Source organism: Stenella coeruleoalba (genome assembly GCF_951394435.1).
Source record: "Stenella coeruleoalba genome assembly, chromosome: 15".
Taxonomy (NCBI): domain Eukaryota; kingdom Metazoa; phylum Chordata; class Mammalia; order Artiodactyla; family Delphinidae; genus Stenella; species Stenella coeruleoalba.
The window spans coordinates 36460671-36485181 of NC_137161.1; the positions used below are offsets into that span (position 1 = coordinate 36460671).

Consider the following 24511-nt stretch of genomic DNA (forward strand, 5'->3'; position numbering starts at 1 on the left):
AGATAACTGACCATTTCTTACATCAGATGGTTCCAGAGGAGGGGCAACCTTTATTAATATGCCATTTGTAGGGTATGACCTCAGAATTTGCCAATACAATTTAAAGGTTTTCCATTTTGTCCTGTCCCTCGTGGATGCTAAAATGTCTCATTCTTTCTATCAAATATTTGTTGAAAAACCGATTCACATAGCAGTGATACCCATTTTTATGACCTCTTCTGAACTACAGAAAATATTAGTTAGAACACCAAGAAGAAAAGCTCTAGTGGGAAGGGGGCAGGATGGATTATGGTGAAATACATTGGGAGTTGCTAGGCTAAGTGAATTTATACATGTATTTATTTCATAGTTCCTTGAGATGCTCTGTGAATGTCTGAGAAGAGGGGAGATGTGAGGATTTCCCGATCTTATTCAACCACAAGATCTTCTGGCCTCTGAACCTTCTGTATCTTCTAGCATTCCTGGAAATGCAGTTTGGGAAATGATCAATCATTTGGTAGAAGCTAAAAGAGCTAATCCAAAATCATAGTTATAGAATTTGTTGATCTTTACTAGCATCACTTTAAAGCCAACAGGGAACGTGTATTTTTCTGCTGCCTTTACCTGTTGATGAGGTAGAAACAGTAGAGTGGGGAACGGAAGGGAACCTGGGCCAGGAGTGAGCACACGGAGGGAGGGGAGGGTGTCACAGGTGCCATGGTTGATGCTCACCACTGAGGCACCCACGTGCCTTGAAAAACAGTGGTTAAACAAACAAGCAAACAAACAAAACCCAGAGTTCTCCTAAAAAGCCAATAAGTATCTGGAAGTCTGTACTAAGGAACTGCCATTTTCTTTGCAGTTCTTGGGGATACCTAAATTGATGCTTTCAACTCTATATGGAAGTGAGAAAACACGGGCAGGAAGGAGGGAGGAGAAAAACAGGAATATACATGGAAACTCTTCATCAGGAGACCAGCCTTTTGGAAATGGCACTAAACCCCAAAATAGTTGGTATTTTTAAAAAATATAAATAAGTAAGACTGGTAGACTTCAAACAACAGAAACTTTTATTCTCTCACAGTTCTGAACGCTAGAAGTTTGAAATCAAGCGGTCAGCAGGACCATGCTCCCTCTGGAGGCTCTTAGGAAAATCCTTCCTTTCGTCCTCCCAGACCCTCCTGGTGGCTGCCCGCAGCCCTCAGTGTTCCTTGGCTTGTAGCTGTCTCACTGCAATCTGCCTCCATCATCACCTGGCCTTTCTTCTCTTCGTCTCTGTGTGTCCTGTCCTCTTCTTATAAACATACTAGTCATGGGATTTAGGGCCAGCCTTAACTCAGAATGGTTTCATCTCAGACCTTAACTAATTACATGTGCAAAGGCCCTGTTTATGAATAAGGTCACATTCTGAGGTTCTGGGCAGACATGAATTTTTGGAGGCGGTATTCAACCCAATGTGCCCTCTTGATTCTGCTTTATTTTCTCGATACTCATTTTTTCCATTAATTATTCTTCAATAACTATTTTAAAGCTTATTAGGAAAAAAGTTTGTTAGGAATGCCCATCAGGCATATAGGTTGTTATATTATATATCTGAACTACTAATTTCTGATTTAAAAAGGATGAAGAAATCATTTTTTGCACTAACATATTCCTTGCAAAGTCATCTTTTATAGAAAAATTGAAAGTCCATATAAATATCTAGCAGTGGGGAGTAGTTTTATACATAAACTCAATGGAACATTGTCCACTCACTAAAGATAATTTTCAAAGCTCTACATATATAACCTAATACATCTAAAAAGCATATTATATAATTTTTTCTTCCAGTTGTATTGAGATATAATTGACATACAGTGCCATATAAGTTTAAGGTGTACAGCATAATGATTTGATTTATATACATCATGAAATGATTATCACAATAAGTTTAGTGAACATCCATCATCTCATATAGATACAAAGTTAAAGAAATAGGAAAAAAACCTTTTCCTTGTGATGAGAACTCTTAGGGTTTATTCTCTTAACAACTTTCATATTTAACATACAGCACTGTTAATTATGTTTATCATGTTGTACATATGTCCCCGGTACTTATTTATCTTATAACTAGAAGTTTGTGCCTTTTGTGTAGCCACTCTGACAGGTGTGAGTGATATGTCATTGTGGCTTTGATTTGCATTTCCCTGATGAGTTGTGATGTTGAGCATCTTTTCATGTGTCTGTTGGCCATTTGTATGTCTTCTTTGGAAAACTGTCTATTCAGATCCTTTGCCCTTTTTTTAAAATCAGGTTGTTTGTTTTTTTGATGTTGAGTTGTATGAGTTCTTTGTATATTTTGGATATTAATCCCTTGTCAGATTTATCATTTGCAAATATCTTCTCCCACTCAGTAGATAGTATTTTTGTTTTGTTGATGGTTTCCTTCACTGTGCAAAAGTCTTTAGTTTGATGTACTCCCATTTGTTCATTTTTGCTTTTGTTTCCCTTATGTGAGGAGTCATATCCAAAAAAATATTACTAAGACTGATGTCAAAGAGCTTACTGCCTATGTTTTCTTCTAGAAGTTTTTTGGTTTCAGGTCTTACATTTAAGTCTTTAATCCATTTTGAATTTATTTTTGTGCATAATGTGAGAAAGTAATCTAGTTTCATTCTTCTGCATGTAGCTGTCCAGTTTTCCCAATACAAGTTATTGAAGAGTCTGTCTTTTCCCCATTGCATATTCTTGCCTCTTTTGTCATAGATTAATTGCCCATATAAGTGTGGGCACATTTCTAGGCTCTCTATTCTGTTCCATTGATCTATGTATCTGTTTTGGTGCCAGTACCATACTATTTTGATTACTGTTGCTTTTAGTATAGTTTGAAATCAGGGAGTGTGATACCTCCAGCTTTATTCTTCAAGATTGTTTTGACTATTCAGGGTCTTTTGTGTCTCCATATGAATTTTAGAATTATTTGTTTTAATTCTGTGAAGAATGTTATTGGTATTTGATAAGAATTACATTGAATCTGTAGATTGCCTTGGGTTGTATGGTCAATTTTACCAATATTAATTCTTCCAATCAGGAACACAGTATATCTTTCCATCTGTCTGTGTCATCTTCAATTTCTTTCATCAGTGTCTTTACTTTTCCAAGTATAGGTCTTTTACCTCCTTATTTAGGTTTATTTCTAAGTATTTTATTCTTTTTGATGTGATTATAAATAGATTGTTTTCCTGCTTTCTCTTTCTGATAGTTTGTTGTTAGTGTACAGAAAAGCAACAGATTTATGTATATTATCTTTGTATCCTGCAACGTTACTGAATTCATTAATGAGTTCTGGTGTTTTTTGGTGGCATCTTTAGAATTTTCTATGTATAGTATCGTGTCATCTGTAAACAGTGACAATTTTACTTCTTCCTTTGCAATTTTGATTCCTTTTATTTCTTTTTCCTGTCTGATTGCTGTGGCTAGGACTTCCCATATTGTTTTGAATAAAAGTGGCAAGAGTGGGCATCCTTGTCTTGTTCCTGATCTGAGAGGAAATGTTTTCAGCTTTTCACTATTGAGTATGATGCCGGCTATGTGCTTGTCATATAAGGACTTTATTATGTTGAGGTATGTTCCCTCTATACCCAGTTTGTTAAAGGTTTATAATCATAAATGGATGTTGAATTTTGTAAAAAGTTTTTTCTGCATCTATTGAGATGATCATGTTACTTTTTTTAAAATTTAATTTTATTTACTTTTTATACAGCAGGTTCTTATTAGTTATCCATTTTATACATATAAGTGTATATATGTCAATCCCAATCTCCCAGTTCATCACACCACCATCCCCAACCCCTGCCGCTTTCTCCCCTTTGTGTCCATACGTTTGTTCTCTACACCTGTGTCTCAATTTCTGCCCTGCAAACTGGTTCATCTGTACCATTTTTCTAGGTTCCACATATATGCGTTAATATATGTTATTTCTTTTTCTCTTTTTGACTTACTTCACTCTGTATGACAGTCTCTAGATTCATCCACGTCTCTACAAATGACCCAATTTCGTTCCTTTTTATGGCTGAGTAGTATTCCATTGTATATATGTACCACATCTTCTTTATCCAGTCATCTGTCGATGGCCATTTAGGTTGCTTCCATGACCTGGCTATTGTAAATGGTGCTGCAATGAACATTGGGGTACATGTGTCTTTTTGAATTATGGTTTTCTCTGGGTATATGCCCAGTAGTGGGATTGCTGGGTCATAAGGTAATTCTATTTTTGTTTTTTTAAGGAACCTCCATACTGTTCTCCATAGTGGCTGTATCAATTTACACTCCCACCAACAGTGAAAGAGTCTTCCCTTTCCTCCACACCCTCTCCAGCGTTTGTTGTTTGTAGATTTTCTCATGATGCCCATTCTAACCGGTGTGAGGTGATACCTCATTGTGGTTTTGATTTGCATTTCTCTAATAATTAGTGATGTTGAGCAGCTTTTCATGTGCTTCTTGGCCATCTGTATGTCTTCTTTGGAGAAATGTCTATTTAGGTCTTCTGCCCATTTTTGGATTGGGTTGTTTATTTTTTTAATATTGAGCTGCATGAGCTGTTTATATATTTTGGAGATTAATCCTTTGTCCGTTTATTCATTTGCAAATATTTTCTCCCATTCTGAGGGTTGTCTTTTCGTCTTGTTTATGGTTTCCTTTGCTGTGCAAAAGTTTTTAAGTTTCATTAGGTCCCATTTGTTTATTTTTGTTTTTATTTCCAGTACTCTAGAGGTGGATCAAAAAAGACCTTGCTGTGATTTATGTCAAAGAGTGTTCTTCCTGTGTTTTCCTCTAAGAGTTTTATAGTGTCGGGTCTTACATTTAGGTATCTAATGCATTTTGAGTTTATTTTTGTGTATGGTGTTAGGGGATGTTCTAATTTCATTCTTTTACATGTAGCTGTCCAGTTTTCCCAGTACCATTTATTGAAGAGACTGTCTTTTCTCCATTTAATATCCTTGCTTCCTTTGTCATAGATTAGTTGACAATAGGTGCATAGATTTATCTCTGGGCTTTCTATCCTTTTCCAATTATCTATATTTCTGTTTTTGTGCCAGTACCATATTATCTTGATTACTGTAGCTTTGTAGTATAGTCTGAAGTCAGGGAGTCTGATTCCTCCGGCTCCATTTTTTTCCCTCAAGACTTCTTTGGCTATTCAGAGTCTTTTGTGTCTCCATACAAATTTTAAGATTTTTTGTTCTAGTCTGTAAAAAATGCCACTGGTAGTTTGATAGGGATTGCATTGAATCTGTAGATTGCTTTGGGTAGTATAGTCATTTTCACAATGTTGATTCTTCCAATCCAAGAACATGGTATAACTCTCCATCTATTTGTATCATCTTTAATTTCTTTCATCAGTGTTTTATAGTTTTCTGCATGCAGGTCTTTTGTCTCCTTAGGTAGGTTTATTCCTAGATATTTTATTCTTTTTGTTGCAGTAGTAAATGGGAGTGTTTCCTTAATTTCTCTTTCAGATTTTTCATCATTAGTGTATAGGAATGCAAGAGATTTCTGTGCATTAATTTTGTATCCTGCAACTTTACCAAATTCATTGATTAGCTCTAGTAGTTTTCTGGTGACATCTTTAGGATTCTCTACTTATAGTATCATGTCATCTGCAAACAGTGACAGTTTTACTTCTTTTCCAATTTGTATTCCTTTTATTTCTTTTTCTTCTCTGATTGCCATGGCTAGGACTTCCAAAACTATGTTGAATAATAGTGGTGAGAGTGGACATCCTTGTCTTTTTCCTGATCTTAGAGGAAATGCTTTCAGTTTTTCACCATTGAGAATGATGTTTGCTGTGGGTTTGTCGTATATGACCTTTTTTATGTTGAGGTAGGTTCCCTCTATGCCCACTTTCTGGAGAGCTTTTATCATAAATGGGTGTTGAATTTTGTCTGGGATGGGCAGGAGAGGAGATGTTTACTTTTTCATTTTATACATTTGAATGTTTATCATGTGCATATATTATTTTCTATTATAAAAGAAAAAAATTTAAAAATCATATCAATGTAATTAGGAAGGTGATTCTGCTAGGGGTAAATTTATAAACATACAACTTTTACGAGCTGTAAATTATGTACTGCTTTAAGGGGATGAGAATAATGATTCCTTCTATAATATTGATAAATTATACAAAATTGTATGAAATTCCGTTTGAAAGTACTTGGAACTCTTCAACTGATGTTATGTAAAAGACGATTTTTTTCTTTTTTTTTTGGCCACACCGGGAGGCTCATGGGATCTTAGTTCCCCGACCAGGGATTGAACCTGTGCCACCGCAGTGAAAGCACCAAGTCCTAACCACTGGACTGCCAGGAAATTCCCTAAAAGATGAAATCTTGAAATATTGCTCCAGTGTTTTCTCAGCTATAACTTGCACTCACTTTATCTACATGGTACCAAAATTGGCTTTAAATATGTATTTTCCTTCTGTATCTAAAAATAAGGCTACTGCTGGTGGCATCTACTGTGCTCCAGGTACTTTTTCATTGAATGCTCATAGTGCCTCTGCAGGGTGGGTGCTATTAGTTCTAATTTTCCTGTGAAGAAACTGAGGCTAGAAATATTGATCAACTTGTTCAAAGTCACACAAGTAGAGAGACCCCAAGGCAATTCAATTAGCTTGACCTGCCTCCCCATCCTTTTCATTTGGGAAAAAAAATAAGGGGAAACTAAGAGAAAATCATCTGGCCTTTTATTCTTGCCTTTACTTATTTCTTGTTTTCAGCAACTAGTTGTGCTTTTCTAACCTTGTCTTATGTCCTAGGAGAAGGTACTTAACAGAAGACATCACAGGGGTCAGAGATTATAAACAGTTTGTTAGCTGAATTTTCGTAGATGTTTTCAGTAAAACAGAGAATTCACAGCTCAGTGATATCTTTTCCCCCCAGATATTGTGGATGCTTTATCAGATCCAAAGAAATTTCTTTCCATTACGGAAAAGAGAGCAGACCAAATGAGAGCTATGGGCATTGAAACCGTAAGTAGCAATGGTCAATTAAAGGCAGCCGAGTTGGGGAAGTTTGGGTGTCTAACAGTGATTACAAGAGCAAGACAAAGTAATAAATTAATAGAACAAGTTCAAAAGTGGTTTTTGAAACTGAACTTATCAATTCAACAAAAGAGTTTCAAAGGTCTATGAGGACGTAGCATATTTAATAAAATGTGACCCACTTCCTCACTGTGGCTTCACTAACATCCGGGGATCCTGGCCCCATTAGAAATGAAATGGAAAACATTCATGATGCTTTTAGGAACATTTAGAATATAGGATGCTTTTGTGAGACACTGAAATACCAGCTAACCTTATTCAGTGTATTAATGAAATGGACGTTTACTATTGTTTATTTTTTACTAGTCTTGCATCCAACCTTCAATTTCAGTGCACAGTTGTGGTGTTTACTTCTTTGTTTTTAAAACTCCCCTTACTCCTCAGTTTAGAATGGACACGGAAATGTCTCCAGTAGCTGGAAAAAAAGAAGGTATATCCTGCTTGTAAAGGAGCTACATCTGCTTTCCTAGGCTTCATCATTTGTCCCAAGCCTGAGGAAACCATGTGTTTACTCCTGCCAAGCAAAGATCTATTTAAGGAGTAGAGGCTAGGATGCAGAAGGGGAAAAGTTGATGGTACAGACTGGATTCAGTAAAAGGAAGAATGTGCAAGACATTTGAACTTGAGGTGGCATTCATTTGGGTCAGTATAAATATTTCTGTTCCAGAGTGACATTGCCGACGTGCCCAGTGACACATCAAAGAATGACAAGAAAGGGAAAGCCAACACAGCGAAAGCAAGTGTGACCCCTCAGAGCAGCTCAGAGCTCAGGCCCACCACCACGGCCGCCCTGGGAGCTGGCCTGGAGGCCAAGAAAGGTAAAGGAGAGTTGTCTGGGCTCCTTGTCTCTTCTGGCAATTTTAGAATCTTTGATGCAGGTATTTAGAATTGTTAATTTTGCCAATTTTCATGGTTCCATAAATCCCAAGAGCAGCAGGTTTTCTTGTGGGTTGAACAAACAGCTTAATTTCCCTGAGTGGTTAACAGGAAGTCAGTGTTTCATCTGCTAGATCCCCTGCACTGTAGTCATACTGCATACAATATTCGTAGATCTAGAAATGTTTACGTTTGGTGTCCTTTATGGAAAAAGCATTGACAGAGTGAACTTACCGAACTCATCCCCTCTCTCCTCCAGATACTACCATAGGCATGGGCAGTGAGCTTATAAACCAACAGAATCCTGATTGTTCTGACATTCCTGCATTCCTTTATTGAGAATTTCCCCCCATCTGTAGATATTTAGCATCTGTGACTATTTATTTGTAAAATTATTGATGGGCATCTGAAGGCCAGTTCTGTGTGGTTACCTATGAATGAAACGAAAGATCATTAGAGGTGGCATTGCAAAGAATTATGTCCCGTGTGCTGGTGTGTAGGGGGAGCAATTGTACTGATTATTTAAAGGGAACTTCCATTCTTATTGTCCAGGCCTCCATTCTGATTGGATGGTCCCCGTCCCATATGATAATTAAATATTGTAAATATTCTCCTTGACCTGAATCATTTACTAAATTCGCTCTTCTTACTTTAAGAAGAATTTCTGCTTTTCCTAATGGTTTTCTATTCAGTATATATATCTCCCATTTATATGTGAATTCAGCATCTTTGGTATAAGAAGATCAAGTTGTCTGTTTACTTAAATACACATAGTGCTGCAGTTTAAGGTAAGAAATGACAGGCTTTCCTTAACCAAAGCAGCATTGTAATTTAGCAGGAAACTAAGTGTGCACTGAGCTTTGTGAAACAAATTAGAGAATGAGACGGCACGAAAGTAGCCCCAGTTGTACTTTGCAACTTGTCTGTTTCTCCCTGGAAAGAATGTGGAACAAGGTAATGATGCAGGATTTGGGCGTTCCGTCCAGCACTGGTCGTTCTTAACATCAGCCACCCAGACAGAGATAGAGAGTGGAAAATGGAAGAGTTTTTGTTTAGTTAAAGTTCTTGTGTCATGCCCACCAGCACATAAAGACATTAGTAATTATAGTGAGTTAAGTGGCCTGCAAAAGCAGTGTGACTAGCTTTCAGAGGACAGAAGTGATCCTAGTTCTAGAAGGGACCATGTTTGTGTTTTGAACTGTTTCACTCCTGGTTCCAAATGAGATTACACAGGAAGGAGCCATTGGAAGAAAGCTCTCCCTTTCCCTCGTCCCCTCCGCAGACGCCCTGAGGAAGAGGGTCAACACACTTTCATTTTGGCCTTTTGTTCAGGGGACTTGGGAGCCTCCTCTAAGTGGCAGTACTCGGTTCTATGAGAAATGCCTTTGCACCTTCAGGGACCTCACATGGCCGGAGGGGTAAGATGGGACAGGCTTCCACCCCTCGACCAGGCAGTGTTTGTGAGCGCTGACCTCTCAGAAACAAGAGGGAGAGGGCCCCTTCCAGCTGGCGCTCAGAGGAGACTTAAGGATGATGTCCTAACTGAGCTGGGCCTTGAAATGAAGGTCTGACGTGAACAGGAAGAGAAGGTGGAGGAGCCCAGGAGGAAGCCACATAGGAAGCAGCCAGGGGTAGGAAAGGGGGCAGGGCCAGTCCTGGTCTGGAAAGGATCTGGGACCACCTGAGAATGGGAAATGACATGAGACGATTTTTTTAAGAAGATTAATACAGTCTTGGCAGAAATATTCTTTAAAAGGAAGGAATGGATGCTAAGGGCAAGTGAAGAATTAGAGTATTTGTGCCTCTACTATAACGCTTATCACCTTATATTTATATTATATATTTATTCACATTATATTTATATGACATGATAACAACCAGAGAAAGCAGTTATTGCTGACAAGACCACCCCTCTGTCATTCAGTGTGTCCCTGGAACGATGCCTAGTAAAGATCTAAAGTCTCTTCTCTTAAGAAGTAAATGGCTGATGAACGAATGAGCCATACTAATGGCCAGGAGGGCCTGAATTAGGCTGGAAGTACTCAGAGGGAAAAGAAGGATGGAAATCAATTGGTGGCTTGGATATGGGACTTAGGAGGTAACTCAGCGACTTCAAGGTCAGGTCACAGAGAGAGATGGTGCCGTTGAGTGAAGTAGAGAACTCAAGAGGAAGAAAAGCTTCGAGTAAGATGATTCTGGTCCTGGACATCATCAGGTTCCAGCTGTCAGTGGTACATCTGGGTGGAAACATGCAACAGCAGAGCTGTGGTAGGTAAAGAGGAGGTAGGAGGGAGAGAAAGAGAGAGAGTGAATGTGAGAATGCTTAGAAAGATAGCAGGAATGAAAACAAAGAAAAACAGAGAGAGATATATGTTATAAGAAGAATGAGTTTTGGAAGGTATTGTAGACAGTCCAGAGAAGTTAAGACTGCATAATTACTGTTGGATCAGGGATGCCTGGGTGATGAGAATGGAAACCAGGTTAGAAAAATTGATGATTTAAGATATAAAATGGTTGTTGTGGAGAACAGTAGCATGTTGGTAGGAACCAGTGAAGAGAAAGAGAAGGAAAATGCAAGAGAGAGGTATATAGTGAAACAGCCTCTGAGGAAGAGCTGAATCAAGAGAAAGAAAATGATCCTGCTGCATAAAGAGGGATAAAAGGTGTCCTGCATAAAAGGTGTCCTGTCTGAGCCAAGAAGAGAAGTTTCAGGGTGAAAAGGAAGCTGTCAGGGTGGAGCCCGACAGAATTTGCTGTGAACATCTGTGAAGGTGAGGTGTCCTGAAGTTCTACATGATTTCTCTTAGACACACAGCCAAATAGCAATAACTGCACCAATGATGCTTGATTTTCTCTTTAATTTTAAGGATAAAGCATTAAGGAAACTCAACTAGTTGATTTCCAAATTACAGTTTGAGAGAAAACAAGTCATTTTTAATGAGCTGCGTTGATAAAAACAAAAAATATATATACTGAACCTCCAACTAGTCAAAATCTTTGGGGCCCAAATTGTAGAAATTCACCCCTACTTTCACACCAGAAGCCTGGAGACCTACACTATCCAATATAGAAACCACTGGCCACATGTGGCTCTTTGGGCTTAAAAATCAAAACTTGAGTTCCTCAGGTACACTGGCCACATTTCAGGTGCTCAAGAGCCACGAGGAACTCATGGCCATCCACTGGGCAGCTCACAGATGGAACATATCCACTCCTGTTGGAAGTCCTATTAGACAAGCTGCTTTGGACATATAGATGAAACCAAGCATGTACCAGTTCCTGTTCTGTAGAGTGTGTTTTTTTCCTAACTAACTAAATCATTCACAGGAACTAACACTTTTATAATGTGTCTTTCTCCAAAAAAGACCAAAGGTTTATGTTTTCACAGGGTCCTGTTAATCAAGATTTCATTGAACAAACACCAAAAAAGAGTCTCATCAGACTAGGTCAAACTCTTAGTATTTGTTAGATCTCCAGAGGACCTTGCATGCCCCCCAATTCTGTGTGTTCATTTTATAGAAGAGAGAAAAGAGACCCAAAGGTAGGGAGCTCTTAGTGATGCCAGGATAGACTCCTCTGCCCTGCAGTAAAGCAGGGAATTAGCTTGTGATGTCAGACCTAAGAGATTAGAGAGTAGCCCCATGATCCCTTGACACCCCTATCACAAAATGTTATAGATCAGAAGACTGATTTCTCCCCGCCATGACTCTCCTTTTTTCTGTCCTTACCACGCTCACACTGGATGTGCACATCTTCTTAAAATGAGTACAGCTGAAAAACAAGAACCTAGAACTTGACACCTATCTTTCTTGAATATTTCATACCTAGCCTTTGGGATTCTAACGGAAATCAATTATAGTACAGAGTGCACATTCGTCTTGTTTGCCTAAGATGAAAATCTGCAGTCAAACAGAATGTGTTTTGGGATTCGCCTACAAATGTGGTTGCCATGACAACACCTGGCTTAGCATCACTCCAGTAACAGGATGACTTAGTATATTAATCTAGGTCCTCATGACAGCGTCCTGTTCTATGATGGTTTGATTTCATTATTTTCATTATTTTCTGTCTGTTAAAGGCATTTTTGGACTCAGTAGTATATCACTTAAATGCTAAAATTAAATTCAGTTAAAGAAAGCAGCTGAAAAAATGTTTTGTTCTTTGATGATGGTTAAGCTGGGAATAGAGTTGGTAGTTAGTGGACTGATAGGATGAGCCTTCAAATACAAAGATAAAGGTAACTGTAATAGATGCTGCTGTGCCTGGTCTGATCTCCTCTATGGGGTTGGTGTCGCAACCCCCGGTGTCTGGGAATACTGGCTGACTGCAAATCACAGCTGCACTTTTCTCCCTAGAGTTGCCCTCAGACCATGCGAGTTCTCTTGCCTCGAAAAGGAAGATTCTGTAAAATCTCTGACACCCTTAGCTGAGTGATATGGGGTTACAAAAGCCCAGTTTCCTTACCTCAAACTAGAACAACACCAGAGGGCCGTTTATGCTAAAGAATTTTCTGTAGGATCAGACCTAGGCTGGATTTCAGCTAGAAAGACACTCAAGCTTCTTCCTCTGCCCTATCCTGCTTCTCTCCCACCCTCTAAGGGGTTTCTCCTGAGAGCCTTCCCTTGATAAATCGTGTGTACACAAATTCCCTTTTCAGGCTCTGATAGTAGGGAACCTGACCTAAAACAATAAACGTTTCAGGTAAGTGTCTAATTAATTGCTCTATAATAAGAAACTAAGATGTTTATATCCATAACATTACATGCAAAGCTGCGTCAGCATCTTTAGATGCGATTTCAAAACTGTGAATTTGATATGATCACTTATTCTCTCTCATTTTTAATATACACAGTGACTTTTTGTTTCAGGTATTGAACTGATCCCTCAAGTGAGGATAGAAGATTTAAAGCAGATGAAGGTAAAATTACTCCGTCATTTTGCCAGCACTCTTGTGTTCTGCCTGTTGGTGAAACTGACTTATTTTTGTTTCTCACCAACTGTAATCATTGTGGTAGTACTATACAAACTTATTTGGGATCCTGTCTTTCTTTTTCCCCCCCACAGGCTTACTTGAAGCATTTAAAGAAACAACAGAAGGAGCTCAATTCTTTAAAGAAGAAACATGCAAAGGTACAGTGTTTTGTGTGGGCAAGCAATATGTGTGTGTAGTTTTGTTTGCTTGTTTGTGTGTTTTTTCCTTTCATCTCTCTGATGAAACCTCACAGCCAAAAACACTACTTAGAAACTGATACCAACCAACTGGGCAGAAGGACCTTCATTTTAACTGCTTAGAAATGAAATTTAAAAATAGAATCCATTTGGGATTGGTTGTCACTGATTTGTGATCTGTGTTTCTAACATTTATTTCAAAAGCATAACAAAGCTTCACCCATTTCAAAATTGTTTCATAATTTGACTTTATCTAAACGAGTGGGCTGTCACCTGACTATTGAAAACCAGCGCATAGTCTTAGTCTCTGGGTACCGAAATTCCCTTAGTCACTGGCAAATAGTTTGCCATACACGGTGTGTCAGGGGAGATGCTGGCCAGCTCCAAACTTCTCACCCAAGCCACCTAGAGAAAGAGTTTGTCTCACCTTCCCCCCCATTATGTAAACTCTGCTTGCTGGCCTACTTATGGAATATAGCTGTTGTTCCTACTTACCCATAAGAAGAGGTCTTTGGACAGTGAACATGAGAAATTCTAAGTTAGCTACAAATTTAAGAGAATAGCAGGAATTCTCACGTAGGTTGAAAAACTTCACAGCACCCAGACGCCATCCTGCTTTCAAGTCTTCCCTCACCGGGAAAAGAGACAAACGTGATATCTTTTTCCTTCCTAAGATGTATCACAACAGCTGCTGCTACTGGAAGGGTAAATATGTCCTCTTCCATTACGGGTAAGGAGAGCAAGAGAAATTTTAATTTCTTAACTTGAAAGGACTTCTGAATTCTTTTAAGCTCATGTTGCCATCCCACTTCTTTATACCCTGACCCCAGCCTCAAACCAAGGCACAGCCTGCAGAGCTGGACTTGAGTGATGAACCTCTGAGTCACTTCAAATACGAAGATGCAAAGAGTGCAGCCTGGAACTCTGTCATCTCTTTAATGGTTTGTGCTCCTTTGAGAAATTTGGCCTAATCTTGGCCTAGTAACAGTCCCTGTATTATTGGCTTCATGGATTTGCTGATATAGCGGTCACTTCAAAGACTGCTCAAATTTCAATTCTATTCAGTGGAATTCCTTTCATTGCCCACGTGGGAAACCCGCCACAGATGTTTATAAGTGTGGAGACAGAGCTCAAGTAGGGATTTCCATTTTATTGGTCATTGGCAGCAAGCTGGAATATGGAAAGGGAACAGAAAAGGGAGAGAAAAGGAAATGCGAATGTACTTTCAATGACTTTGGTTATTAGGAGTGGAGTTGGTAACCATATGGCAAGGCGTCATCCACCAGATTTTCCTTCTGTTTAAGTTGGATCTCTGTTATTGAGGCAGGCATCTCAATGGCCTTTGGACTGATTGGAAATTTAAACATTTTGCCTGAGTCTCATTTAATATTTCCTTGAGGCATGACCAGGAAATATACCATGTCTGATAATAATAAGAATAATATACCATCTAGGATTTTTGTATGTGAAGTATTTTCCAGATGCTGTGTTCAGCACTTTATATTTATTACCTCATCTTATACTCTCTACCCTATAAGATAAATTCTAAGTCCCCATTGTGCACATGTGGAAGTTAAGATCAGGGAGGTGAAGCCATGTAACTAATGCCCCAGCATTAGAGGGTAGCAGAGCCAATATTTGCACCCAAATTGTCTTGAGTCTGGAACCCATACTCTTATTGCATTATTCTGTGAAGGGTATTGGATGCTTCAGTAAGTAAACAAGTTCCCGCATTGCGTCAAAGGCAGTGGCAGCACGTGGGACAGTATGTAAATCTCCATCTAGTTTGGACAGTGTCAATATACTGGTTACCTGGACAGCTGCTGAGGAAGGTTGCTCCTTGGTTCTTTAGAACTTAACCTATATAACACTGAGCAGAATTGTCTGCTGGTTCCCTATCTAAAGCTTCGAGTTCAGACTGTCTCAGTTCTATTAACAGGCCTATCTGCTTAATCGGAAAAGTGGCAAAGATGATGTCTTAGTCAGTTTGGGCTGCTATGACAGATTACCATAGACCAGGTGGCTTAAACAACAGTTTCTTTCTTACAGTACTGGAGGCTGGAAGTCCAAGGTCAGGGTGCACTAGATTCAGTGTCTGATGAGGGCCCCCTTCCTGGTTTACAGACAGCCTCCTTCTTACTGCTCCTTACATGGTGTGGAGAGCTTTCATCTCTTTCCTGTATTTTCTTATAAGGGCACTAATCCCATTCATGAAAGCTCCACCCTCATGACCTCACCACTTCTCAAAGGCAGCCCCTCCAAACACACTGGGGATTAGGGCTTCCACATATGAATTCAGAGTGGGGAGGGATACAAATATTCAGTCAATAGCAAGTGAAAAATTATTTTTGCATGAGAGAATTTAGAGGTAGCTTTGATAGCTCTTCCCCTCTGATGGCACTGAACTTTATTCCTTCCATTTTCTTCACACTTATTGGTGAGGAAATATTAGTATTTAGTAACAAATAAATCCTATATGGCAGAATAGAATCCAAGTTGCCTTCATTTGCAGAAACAACTTCAAGCTTCTTGGAGCCCCACATTCTAATAGAACCAAAACTTAAAAGGAGATTTTAAATCTCCCTAAATCCTACCATCTAAATTTGTGTGGACTTTCGTAACAGCTTTAGTGTACATTTTTTTGGAGGAAGCTTTCAAAATGCCTTCAGTCAAGTAACAGAGCCAAATTGCACAGTAAAATATACAGTGCTTGCCTGTTGCTTTTCAGAATGCTTTTTGAAAGCATTTCTTAGCAGGCAAATGCGTTTCATGGCTTGTTTTCCATATCCTCATGTACTTCAGAAGTTAAAGTAACAAATGTATGATTATAAGCTTATGATGAATTCCTTCTCCCACATTAAATACACAGGGGGCCCACTTTTCTATTCAACCTGCTTTGGCAGTATAATTTATGAACTCTGAATTCCATAATCTTTTAATATAGAACTACCACTACTAATAAGGCTGACATTTATTTAATGTCACTTTTGTGTTACACATTGTATATACATTCTTAAATTCTCACAATATCCCTGAAACCCAAATGGTACTATCCACATTTTAGACATGAATAAAATGAAATTCAGAGAAGTGACTAGAGCAATATAACTCATTCATGCTGGTTATAATTAAAGTACTTTTCATCTATTTGAACTGTCCAAAGGCTTTGCAAATAATTATTTTCAAACAGTTAGACCTTTCTCTCTATAAAGTTTCTGTAACTTTTCAGTCTATAGTACTTCCCTAATTCTTTCCACTGTCTCATCTGAGCCAACTTTTAAGATTAAGGGTATATTGGAATATTTACTTGCCCAATATATACTGAGGTCTACTCAACTAATGCACTTGTCTTTAAAGCTGAAAAAAAGAAACACTGGTGAAGGAGGTGAGAGGATGTGGTGAATCTATTACCACCGGACCCACTTAGTGCCTGATCCCATTTGATCTTATTTATCCTAACACTAGTTTTTCTATCTGTCAATACTTTTCAAAAGGTAAAACTAGCTAATATATACATAAGCATTTATTATTTGGTATTCTTATAACAATTATATAAAGGAGTATTATAATTATATTAACTTGTATCAGTTAGCTTTTGCTGAGTAACAAACTATCCCCAAATGTAGTGACTAAAAACAGCCACTGTTTATTTAGCCCACAATTTTGTAGCTCAGCTGGATGATGTTCCTGGTCTCATCTGGGTTCACTTGTACATCTGCTGTCACTACCAGTTTGGCAGATGGTGGGCAGATGTGGGGGGCTGGCTGACTTTGGAAGGCCTCTGCTTTCTGTGATCTCTCATCTTCAGCAGTAGTCCAGGCTTGTTCACATGGTAGGGGTCCCAAGAGACCAAGCCTCAGCTCAGAACTGGCACAGCATCACTTCCATCTCCATCTCTTGGCTACAGCAGGTCACAAGGCTGTCCCAGGTTCAAGGGATGAGGACTCTACTTCTTGGCAGGAGGAACCACAAAGTCAGGTTGCAAAGGGGATTGGATACAGAAAGAGAAATCATTGTGGCCCTTTTTGCAAACAGTCTACCAACCATTTGCCAGATGAGATAATTTACACTTAAAAGAAACACAGCTTGACTAAATCACCTAGCTTTTAAATGGTGGAGCCAAGCTTTGGACCAAATTCTATCGGACTCCAGAACTCAAGCTCTTCATCACTGTATTGGGTTGCCTCTGAGTTTTCCCACATTAGTTTTTATTTCCACACATCTTGATGGTCTTAGTGAAAGGTTTTTAAGAGCAGTCATGAGTCTACAGGGCACAGATATCTTGGCATCCTTTGGGACTGCTTTTTCAACACATGATCCTTGGGCCAAGAACTGGAGGCTTCATAGAACTGCATATTCTTGTGCCCACTGGAGACTTTGTTATCATCTCCAAGGAGAAATCTAGGAAATATATTTTAAATAAGCTCCTCTCCTATGCACACTAAATTTTGAAAACTGTTTCTTTAGGAATATTATTTAGCACTCTTTACTGTTCCTCAGTGAAAACCCCACTAAAGGCCTGTAAGATACAGAACAGGGCTCCCTGAAAAATGGGTTTTGCCCTGTTGTCAAGCAATAGTAAGGATTAACTACCCCAGCCTTTCTGTGAAACAATATTTATATAACCCTTTCTAACAGTTACAGTGCTACCTAACTATGGCCACTAATTCAGTCTTTTTCTGAAACACCATGTAGGCAAAAAAAAAGCAATAACAAAAACTGAATGCATCCCTTGGACCACCAGTTTGCAGCATCATCACTAGATGAGTCAAATAAAATGCCTGAGAATCTGACTAAAATTTGGCATTTCAGTAAAGCCGCTAATGGAAAATATGCTCTTTGCTATGCAAGCAGTTTTGCTGATAATAAACACCAAGACTACTGTTAAACTCATCAAATGTAATTCGTGGTAAGAAGTCAGTAACAGACCTACAACTCTGTCATGAAGTAGAAATGGGCAGAGACACAGCAACCACCCACAAAGGCAGCTTACTGGTAATCTCAGAGGTGCGTGCTGAGCAAACGCGATTTACTCAGATGTTTCAGTATCATCTGTGGCATGAGAATTTATGCCCAGAGTCACATCAGCCACAAGAATGAATTGCAGCAGCAGTTTTTCCCAGAAGAAGCTGAATTTACTCTTAATGTTTTTTTTTTTTTCCACTGAGCAAATAGATATACTGTAGCTTTTGAGGTTACTATTGATTTTTTTTTCCTTTAGGAGTTGATGGTGGTAGACAGTTCTTTTTTTTTTTGTTGTTGGAGTATAGTTGATTTACAATGTTGTGTTAGTTTCAGGTGTACAGCAAAGTGAATCAATTATACATATACATATATAGAGCAGGTACTCTTAACTTTGATAGAAACATATACAAATCCTGTTAAAAGCCATACATTAATTTCCCCAAAATGTTCCAATTAAGATAGACTTTTAAGTCAACATATTTAATTTTGGTACTCTTGACCTGAAAGAATGAAAAAGGACTTATCTCTTCCATAGGGTCTCATGACTCAGTTAAGGACCAAAAGAATAAAATCAATGATAGTTTTTTTTTTGTTTTTTGTTTTTAGTATAAATAGGCTTAGAGATAATTTCCTGGCTCCTCTAGTTTGTACAACAGGAAGCTGAAGCTTGAGCCCACTGCCACGCCCAGCACGTGATGATCAGTAATTAGGTCCCCATTTCTTTGTGAAAGGGGAAGTGTTGTCTGGGAACCAGATTATCCCAAAACTTCAATACCTGCTACCTACCACGCAGGGATAGTTTTGAGCACAGAGAGAAACACAAGAGATAATTTTTCAAGGTGAGCTTTCTTGTTATGTGTATTCTTGTAATCATTTTAATTCAATATGCTTCTAAGTTTTAAAAACTCTATATACATTAGGTGACTTGCAGCTCATAACCATGAATTAGGTTGGGCAAACAAGGTCCTGTTCAGTTTTCTAATAAAGAAATTGAAGCCTGGAAAGATTTATGTTTGTTACACAAGGCCACTAGGATGAGCTGGGACCAGAATCCAAGTCCTCTTACTGCTTTTCCATGCTAATTTTTTTAATTCATGCAACAAATATTTACTGAATCTACTTTGTACCAAGCATTGGGCCGTGTAGTGGTGAAAAAAAGAGGTTTTCCCTGCCCTTGTAGAGCATATCTTATATACTTGAAGCCATCATGAATGCCTTTATGGTACAAACACCCTCATTCCTCATATCTTAATTGGGTTAATTAAGGTTCACCAGAATACTTCCTTAAGCAATAGTCTATGTCAGCTTACTTCCAATCCTCAGAGCCTCTTTTTTTTTCCTTTTCTTGTGCTGCACTAGAATATTTAAAGAAACAATCTTCTCCACCCTCCTTTCAATGATATTTGCAAGAGACATAGGAATGTGGCACCTCTGAAATGTTTTATTCTAGACTTGCATAGAGCCCCTTATTTGCCCAGGAAAATTAATGCATGTGCCAGACAGGCATGATGATTACTAAATTTTAGAAGGAAGGCTAGTAGTAGGGTGATTTAGTGGGGTTTGTTCCCCATGACAATGCAAGAGTAGCTAAATCCATTTAAATAAGCATACATCAACGTGTCAATCTATTCCTGTGGCAGTAGGTTAAGCTTGGAGGAAAAGTTTATTGATTTAACTTCTCAGGCTATTCTCCCTTCTCCCAGGTCACTCTCTGCATGTTTTCATGAGTACTGAATAATATAAGTAGGTTTGTATGTAATTGTATTTCGAATAAGGTATAACAGGCATTTGAAATATGATTTCTCTTATATTTAATCCTAACAACCCTATGAAGTAGGCAACAATCTCCCAATTATAAAGATTGAAGAAGGTATCACTCTCCCAATTATAAAGATGAACAGACTGAGAGGGTAAGTGGCTTGTCCTAAGACCTGAGACTGTCCATGTCCTTAACCCAATGCAGAACCCCTAGTTTATAACACAAAAGGGCACAGATATTGGTAACAAGACTGGATTTATGAGGTGTTCCAGGTTACCACAAATTAAGCAGGACATTGTTACCTATAATTCCCTAACCCCAAATCCAGAGGAAGGTAACATCACCTCGGAGCACTCATTGTCCCTGTTATCAGGTCCTATTCCTAGAACCTTCCTGCCTAGCACCACCTTCCTCCATGCCTTCTCCCAGAGGCATTTATTCACTGGACAGGAATGCTGAGACCATATGCACCAATGCATTTCTGAAGAATTTATATATAAATGAACTGTAAATCAAGTCCTGTGTTAACCTGCTAACAGTATTGGGAAATTAAGAAAATCTTGGGAAAGTTCAAAATCCCTCCCCCATTTATATTTTATGAAATCTTTTAAGATATCCATGAATTAGGTTAAAGGTGAGCCTACCTTAGGAAGAAAATTAATTTTAAATAATTAAGTCACTCACTTTTGTTACTCACTTAAAAAAATAAGCAAAAGGAAACATGACCATGAGGGTAGTTATATAACCTGAGCAAAGTCTATCTATTCCAGACTTTAGTATCATCTCATTTCTCTAAGTTTCTCAAGAGTAAGACTAGGATATAACATCAAGCATCATCTTAGAGTGGATATTACTGATTGAACTGTTTTCCTCTATGATTAGGGGCTGATCAGCTAAAGAAATCTGATTTCAGTTAAGTCCCTGGCTGTGACCAAATTATCAGGAAGAAATAATGTTTATAAAGAAATACTTATTTTCAAAGCATTGCAGCCCCATTTTCAGTGATTGAAGGAAGCATGTGGAGAAATATTTTAACTATCTGTAAAGCTGAAGGCCAGGGTTCCTCAACATTCTGTCATCCTTGTGAGTGCATCTAGATTAGGAAGCTGGCAAAAATATCAGTTGATGGGGATTCAAAATGAGCTGATATTGACAACCACAGTGGAGGTTCTCACTGTGTAATGATGGTATTCAAGACCTTCCAAAAAGTGTCCGGTGTTTAGAAGCCATGCCACATAATGAATAGTTATATTCAGCATGTAAAAGAGAATAAATATGGTAGCTGAACTTGGGTTTTTGGGACTAGGTTGTAGAAGGGGCAGTGGACTCATTAGATGACTCAGCAAAACAAAGATTGATGGGTGGCAGTTCTATGGAGACATCTATGTGCAGAAGAAAGAACTTTGGGATGATTGGTGTTGCCCAGCAGTGGGCAGGGCTGCCTTTTGAGGTGGGCATGTTCAATGGACTGAGACTGGAAACCCACTTGTTGGAGAGACCTTATGGGAATACAAGAAACTCTTGGGTCAGGTGGGAGATTGGAAGTCTTTCCAGCTCCCAGACTCAGTTACTCCTTGATTTTCAAACCAAGACTCTGAAAGAGCTGTTGAAAATTATGCCAGCCCAACATGGGATAAAGTTTATCAGTTACACTACAGGTCTAACTCGTCACTACAAATTCTTCTCGTTCAGGAGCACAGCACCATGCAGAAGCTACATTGCACACAAGTTGACAAAATTGTGGCGCAGTATGACAAGGAGAAGTCAACTCATGAGAAAATCCTAGAGAAGGCAATGAAGAAGAAGGGGTAAATGCTGTTTATGTCCTTCTGGAGGCTGTTTGCCTTTTTATGTTTTGTCTTTTCCCACAGTTCAACTGCTTGTTTAGGCCAAGGAAGAACTTAGTCTTAACTGTGTTTTCATCATTAACAATGATTCCTGGAAAATAAGCGACTCACTCAGCTGAAGGGAGTGACTGAAGTGGAAAAGAGGAGCTTTATTCAAGTTCTGCAGCTGTTGGTTAATGAAGTAATAACTGTGTCTTTCATGGTACCTTTAAGGTGAATGGGGGTCGAGGGGGAGAAGGAAGGACAAATTACAGTTGGAAAAATTCCAGAAATCATTTTGCATTGCTAGGTAATAAATAATAAGGTTGATACACTCAAGGGAAAAAATGCAATTTTGATGTTTAATATTACAAGAATCCTTAGCTTATGCCAACAGATGAAACTGTTGAATAAAACCTATCACTGCATTTACCTTGAAAGATTTTATCTATTGATAGAATTAAGCTGGGGGAATGTTTCTGTGATGCTGCAAGCTCACTGAATAACAGAGCAGGAGGGAAACACACTCAGTGCCAGCCATGGAGAAGTGATAAGTTGAATGTTTAGAATGTGCCTCTCAGAGACACTCTCTATTAATAATATGATGAAGCACTCTGACTTAGGCCATAATAAATCAGAGCATATATGCTGAAGGCAGAAACTCAGGGCCTATTCTGGTTTCAGCAATGATATGGATATTCCAAAAGGAAAAATTAATCACTGAAATAAGCAGTAATAGTTGCTGGGCAATTGCCTAGTATATATTTCCTACTCACAATAGAGTAAGAAGCAAAAATTACCCTGCATTGCCAAGAAATGCTATTTTTCTCCCTTGTTGGCATGTGTCAAAGACAAAAATCTGGCTTTACAACCAAAGTGGAAGAATTGAAAACTCGCTTCAAGGCTGAGGTCCTATTTTTCAGTTCTCATCCTAAATAGTGTATTATTGAATAAATAAAAAATAGCTTGAAGAAAAGCAGGAACCAAAATGGAAACTCTGACAACAAACCTTTAACAATGAACTAATTGTTAGGTCTGAAATGTCTCTTTGTGTAGTGGTTGAATTGAGTAATCACGATACAGATATTTTGTAAGGTGTGCATCTATTACTGGAAGAACCGAGGCTGCCCAGTGAGCCATGGCGTCTTATGTTTGATGAACAAATTGTCTTCATTGGAAGGCTTTGGAGCAAAGGTTCCTGGGAGAGGAAAGATATCTAATGCCTGGCATGCATTTGTGGTTTTCCATTTTCAGGGGAAGTAATTGTCTCGAAATGAAGAAAGAAACAGAAATTAAAATTCAGACGCTGACATCAGATCACAAATCTAAGGTAAGAAAATACCTATTTTTACAGCAGCAACTGCGGAAGATACTGTGTAATTTTTTAGAAGCTGCACCCAGTTTAAATTAGAAATAACAGTAGCCTGGGGCTGGTCTGGGCTCACTGGCTTGGAGAAGAGCCATTTCATGGAACACCTTTTCCTTAATTTGTAAACATATGCTCACAATATCTATGTTGTCTGCCTCAGAGGCATCAAGGGAAACAACTAAAAGGAAATAGTGTATAAAATACAGAATATGATTCCCTATAGAAGTAACATTGATCATAGGACAGAAAACCACCCATCTTGAGGGTTCAGTAGCTCTTTGATACTTATTCTGTCCTAACTTTGCTGTGGAAGTTTGGGATGGGAAAAAATCCAGAGCTGAGATTCTAGGAGATGAGCCTAATTACTTGGATTCCCCCAAAGACTCAAGAAAATAGTTTAGGGGACATTAATTAAGATTATGGACATTTTGGAGAGCTGAGCACCAAGGTGCCATCAAGAACATAAATAATTATAATAATTATAAAAGAAAAGAAACTGTGAAAGAAAGTTTCCAACTGTAGCTTTTGGTCAAACCAGCCAGCCTCCGTATGTCTACATGCAGCTCTGTCATCCAGCCAGCGACCCTGCCACACACCTGGGCCAACCAGGCATCCAAGCCGAAGTTCTCTTTGGTGCTGTGTATTTTGTGTCCACTCTGCTATGCAGTCTATAGAGGCAGTAAGCTGTGTATCTTTAAGAGTTGTTCCCCACTCTCTCTTTCTCTCTTCTTAACTGGAATATGTGAGAATTAACAACTATGCAACATGCCATGATTTTTAAATGCTTTGCATAAATAGGAAAGCAGAAACGTTGGCCACCGTATCAATTTGCTTTTGCTGCATGAAACACCATGCCGAAATTTAGTGGCGTAAGACAGCTACCGTGCATGAGCTCACAGTTCAGTGGGTTAGAATTTGGGCTATACTCCACTGGACAGTTCTACTGATTTTGGCTGGGCTCATGTGTGTGTCAACAGTCAGCTGGGATTGATAGCCTCACTCAGCTCTCTGGTGGGTAGCTGACTGCTGGTTGTTTTTTTCCTACATGACCTCTCATCCTCCAGCAGGCTAGCACAGGCTTTACCACAGGTTAGCCTCAGGGTTCCAGGCATAGAAAAAGGATAAGTACTTTCCAAGCTTCTGCTTGTATCACATTTGCTACTGTCTTGTGGCTAAAGTAAGTCACAGGTCAGCCAGATTCAAGGAGGTGGAGAAAGAGAATCTAGCTATTGATGAGCTGTAAAACCACAGTGTGAAGAGCATGGATACTCTTTGCAGGAGAAGACTTTCTACCCCAGCATCTGTTCAAATGACACAATAAGTCATGATCCAGGAATAAGAGAACACAGCTCTCTATTCAGATCTGTGGCCTTGTGGAAGTGAACCTGGAAAAATATAAGGTGATGAAGAGAATTCTGATAGAATTGGTAAAGGAGCCCAAAGCCCAGACAAACCAGAGTGTGGGCGAGTTAGGCAGTTGAAAGAAC

General features: G+C 38.9%; 1 protein-coding gene across 10 annotated transcripts in view; it reads left to right on the forward strand.

Annotated features, from left to right (window-relative positions):
• Window positions 1–24511, forward strand: part of PLCB4 (phospholipase C beta 4) — a 418385-nt gene that overhangs the window by 377192 nt on the left and 16682 nt on the right. For all 10 annotated transcript variants that reach the window (XM_079944160.1, XM_079944161.1, XM_079944159.1 and 7 more), the window contains 6 exons: window positions 6900–6988; window positions 7728–7878; window positions 12805–12854; window positions 13001–13066; window positions 21522–21637; window positions 22910–22985. In XM_079944160.1, the coding sequence (XP_079800286.1) occupies window positions 6900–6988; window positions 7728–7878; window positions 12805–12854; window positions 13001–13066; window positions 21522–21637; window positions 22910–22985 (548 nt within the window). The remainder of the gene's footprint in view (window positions 1–6899; window positions 6989–7727; window positions 7879–12804; window positions 12855–13000; window positions 13067–21521; window positions 21638–22909; window positions 22986–24511) is intronic.